The following is a 4,513-nucleotide window of genomic DNA, read 5'->3' as shown; positions in this document are numbered from 1 at the left end:
AATGGGTATTATGATGTGACAAAACTAATGCCATAATTTCTGTGACTAAAATACCCACATCGACAAAGAAACTAAACTCGATTATTTTAAGTTAGGTCTCATACTCGGATATCTTAAGTCTGATCTCATGTTCAAGTTTCGTTGATGAAAAAAAGTCTCAAGTTCAAGCCCTCTGGATGAAAACTTGTGGTTAACCAAAACATGGATATGGGGATCAAAGATATAGAATCATGCAAATTAACTAAGCTGCTGTACACTCAACTCACTTTGCCTTATCTCGTCATCAATCAGAATACGCAGAGCACATATAAATGCTCACATTACACTAACGGTTAATTACTGCAACTAATTAACTAATCAATCAAAATAAATCTAATAACAAGATCTTATCAATGTCCTGAAACACAACAATCAATCCTGAATTCATGATTGATTCCTTGGTGAGTGGTAGACTGCTGCGGTTGAGGATGAAGAATAAGCAATTGATGAGGAATGTGTATTTGATTGCAGAAGCAATAACTGAGCTGGGGTCACCGAAGATGAAGAATATGACGAAGCTTCAGATCTTTTAGGCTTGTGGGGCTCAGCACCTGATGTGGGGTCATGCTGAATTTCTCTCAATAATGCAGCGACATCCTTCATGGTGGGTCGATCGTCAGCGCGATTACTTGTACACAATAATGAGATACCAAGTGCTTGTAACATCTCTTGTATTTGTGTGTCTGGATGACCTTGAAGCTTTGAATCAAGAACCTCAATTGGGTCCTTCTTGCTCTTTAAATGCTCCCTAACCCATTGAATAACATGAATTCCATCCGGGAATGATGGATCCACAGGTCTCTTTCCTGTAATTATCTCTAGTAGGACCACACCAAAGCTGTATACATCACTCTTCTCTGTTATTTTAAGCATACAAGCATACTCTGCAAAATTCCAACCCAACACAAAATTATTCTCTAGACACAAAATTAATCATGTTATGATCATAGGATATACATTATTAATAATTTATGCATGATGATGATTTGGCTTTTGTGCCGCCAGGACTATTAGCTATTATGTCTTGATTATGCATGTGTTGATGTGTGTTATTTGTGACTTCGTGTGGTCAAGTACTTGAGATGTACATATGAAAATGAAACCAAAAATCAAAAACCGACAAAAGAAGCAATGTCACCCTTTAACAGAAAATGGCCGTACGGTCCCCCATTTCCCTCAATCATACCCATATCAATGATAATATTCACATGTAAAAAACGTCAATCATTCAACCAAACTCTATCTATAATTTCAGTACTTTAAAGATCTTAGACTCATATATTGTCTGTAAATCAATTTCTCTTTTAAAAAGTTAAATTTTTCTCTCACTAATTTTATTTCACATCTCATGGACAGCTAGTCTATTTTTGGTATCACTGCAAGTTTGCAAGTAGCTTTAGTAAACTCACAACTCATCGTTATGGGTCGCCTATCTCACATTTCTAAACTGGTTTAAACAAGATTAAATTAAACAAGTAAATTAACAAAAGAAGGTCGAGATTAGGATTAATTACCGGGTGCAATGTAGCCGTAAGAACCTGCGAACTGAGGATTAACCGAAAAGGAAGCATGTGGTTGTTCTTCAACGAAACGAGCAAACCCAAAATCAGCCAAACAAGCTTTATATCTATCATCTAACAAAATATTCTGCGCCTTAACATCCCGGTGCAAGATAGAAGGAACACAATCATGATGCAAATAAGCCAACCCTTCAGCAACACCAATTGCTATCTTAAGCCGTGTTTCCCATTCCACTGCTAGTCCTGTACACCCCTCATGTAACATAGCATCCAAATTACCGTTCGGTAAATAATCATAGAACAGTAACTTTGTCCTCCTGTTAGCACCCCAACCCAATAACCGGACAATATTCCGGTGTCGAATTCTTGCCAGCGTTGCAATTTCTGAGTAGAATGACGATGCTGAGAATTTCTCCGACGACCGGAATTTTTTTACTGCAATGGTTAATCCTGTTGGCATGGTAACTTTATAAACGACACCGGATCGACCGTGTCCGACGATATTGCCAGCAGAGATACATTTTGCCACGTCGGATATTGACAGATCGAGTTTCTGGTACAGTGTCACTTCCCAAGGTGGGACCATTTCACCGTCGCTATCTTTCCGCTCCACGTCGTTTTCTTGGTCACCACGTCGTTTTGCTGCGACGACGACGTATAACGCCGCCATGAGTAAAACGCATGCGACGCAAAGAAGAACAATCATCACCACACGCGCTTCCTTCGCCCTCCGCCCCGATTTTCCACCACCTTCGCCAGTGCAATTGTTGCCGGAGAAGCATAGAGAAGGATTTCCTGAGAGAACGTTCATGGGAAGTTTTTCGAAGAACGGTGTGTTTGGAACGTGACCGGAGAATTTGTTGAATGAGATATTGAGAACCACGAGATTTTCCAATCCGGCGAGATAATCAAGGTTTCCGGTGAGAATGTTGTGAGATAAATCAAGAACTCCGAGTTTTGTTAAGCTTGAAAACTCGTGTGGAATCTTGCCGGAGAGCTGGTTTGTGCTCAGATTTAAAGCTATTTCCAGCGCCGGAATGTCTCCGATGGTGCTAGGAATTTCACCGGAGAGTTGATTGCTGCTGAGATCAAGTAACTGTAACTTCTCACATGAACCGAGTTTCATCGGAATTTCACCGGAGATTCTATTTTGCCTGAGGACAAGTTTTGTAAGAGCGGCCAGTGAGCCGAGAGAAGGACTCAATTCACCTTCGATCATGTTATCGGAGAAATCAAGAAATTGAAGTGAAACAAGTTGACTCAAACTTTCCGGCAATGCTCCGGCGATGGAATTTGAATGCAAATCCAAGAAAGTAAGATTCCGGCAACCCGAGATTTCCTCCGGGATAATGCCTTCAATCCTATTACTCCCTAGGTCAAGGAAATTCAAATTTTTGAGATTACCAATCTGAGATGGAATGAAACCAGTAATGTTGTTATTATTCGCTCGGAAGCGAATAAGAGAAGAACAATTCCCAATCTGAGAGGGAAGTTTACCAGAGAGATTATTAGAGAGAAGCAAAAGCTTGTTGAGATTTTGAAGCTGGAATATACCCTTTGGTATGGGACCAGTTAACAAATTCTGTGACAGATCAATAGCTTCAAGGTTTTGACAATTGGAAAGAGTTGATGGTATATTACCTTGTAACCTATTATGCCACAAAAACAACAATGTTAGATTCCCAAGGTTTCCTAATTCGGAAGGTATTGTACCAGTTATAAGGTTGTTATCAATCTCCACGTGTGTTAGTTGTTGACAGTTTCCCAATTCTGCAGGAATCTCACCAGAAATTTGATTCACACTTAATTGGAGTTCTTGTAGCAGAGTTAAATTCCCAAAGGTTTTGGGAATGCTTCCTGTTATTGAATTCATCGACGCGTCGATGACTGATAATTGGTAACAGTTTCCAATCTCTGGGGGAATAGTGCCAACTAAATTGTTCTGCCAGAGTAACAGGTTTTTGAGATTTTTAAGGTTTCCTAATTTGGTTGGAATGGAACCTGTGAGTGAATTTTCATAAAGGTAAATGTTTTGAAGATTTGTGCAGTCACCTATTTCAGGTGGAATTTGACCAGAGAGGAGTGAAGTGTAAATGGCTAATGTCTCAAGCTTTTTTAGTAGTCCAATAGTTGGTGGAATGAAACCTGAGATGCTTGTTTCTGCTAAACCCAACATGATCAAATTGGAACAGTCTCCAATTTCCTGTGGTATAGGTCCTTCTAGATTCTTGTTTCCTCCAGCTCTTATCACTTGAAGATTCTTCATGTCACCGATTGTGTTCGGAATTTTGCCACTCAGCTGATTGTCATATAGGATCAACTTTGTTAATTTTGTGAGGTTACCAATTGCGATTGGTATTGATCCCACGAGCTCGTTTGAGTTCAGATGAAGTTCCTCGAGTTTGGGCATGTAGCAGAGTTCACTTGGGATTTCGCCGCTCAATGCATTGTCACTCAAGTCCAAGTAACTGAGTTCAACAAGATTGCCTATTTCTTTTGGGATCGAACCAGTGAGATTCGTTCCCGTTAAAATAAGACTAGTCAAGGAGACCAATGATGTGAAATTTGTTGGGAGTTTTCCAAGCAAATCCACATACCTTAGATCCAATTTTACTACTTCATTCTTCATGTTGCAACTCACTCCAAACCAGCTACATGGTGTATCTTCAATTGGGTTCCAATTACTCAATATCTCCAAGGAACCATTCAAGGTTCTCTTCCATGAAAGAAGAGCTTCCCCTTGTGTGTTGACAGCAATAGATAGAAAAAAATGGTGTGGTAGTAAAAGGAAAATGGATAAGAAGAAGAGGGTCCATGGATTTTTAGGCATTACAACTATGCTGCTACAAACTCCAATGAAAGAACACACAAGTAGAAAAAAAAGGTTTGATTGATTTTTGAGCCTAGGGAGGAACAACAAGAAGGAACCAAATCATGTCTTGTGGGTTACTGCA

The 4,513-nt window shown here is 39.8% G+C and overlaps 1 protein-coding gene across 1 annotated transcript; it reads right to left on the bottom strand.

Annotated features, from left to right (window-relative positions):
• Positions 1–208: 208 nt before the first annotated feature.
• Positions 209–4,513, bottom strand: LOC146901709 (uncharacterized). Its single transcript, XM_085731730.1, has 2 exons — positions 1,554–4,513; positions 209–923 (listed from the first exon to the last, which is right to left on the bottom strand). Exons 1-2 carry the CDS (start codon positions 4,387–4,389, stop codon positions 424–426), a joined length of 3,336 nt encoding a protein of 1,111 aa, XP_085587856.1. The 5' UTR covers positions 4,390–4,513; the 3' UTR covers positions 209–423.

Source organism: Medicago sativa, chromosome 8 (genome assembly GCF_051527215.1).
Source record: "Medicago sativa cultivar Bolivia chromosome 8, Bolivia_mono, whole genome shotgun sequence".
Classification (NCBI taxonomy): domain Eukaryota; kingdom Viridiplantae; phylum Streptophyta; class Magnoliopsida; order Fabales; family Fabaceae; genus Medicago; species Medicago sativa.
Note: the sequence above shows the minus strand (reverse complement) of the source record. Positions and strands in the feature narration are given on the sequence as shown.

Coding starts and splice junctions, on each gene's coding strand:
- LOC146901709 (XM_085731730.1), bottom strand. CDS start 4,389: ATGCCTAAAAATCCATGGACCCTCTTCTTCTTATCCATTTTCCTTTTA. Junction 924..1,553: donor TTACGGCTACATTGCACCCG/GTAATTAATCCT, acceptor GGAATTTTGCAG/AGTATGCTTGTATGCTTAAA.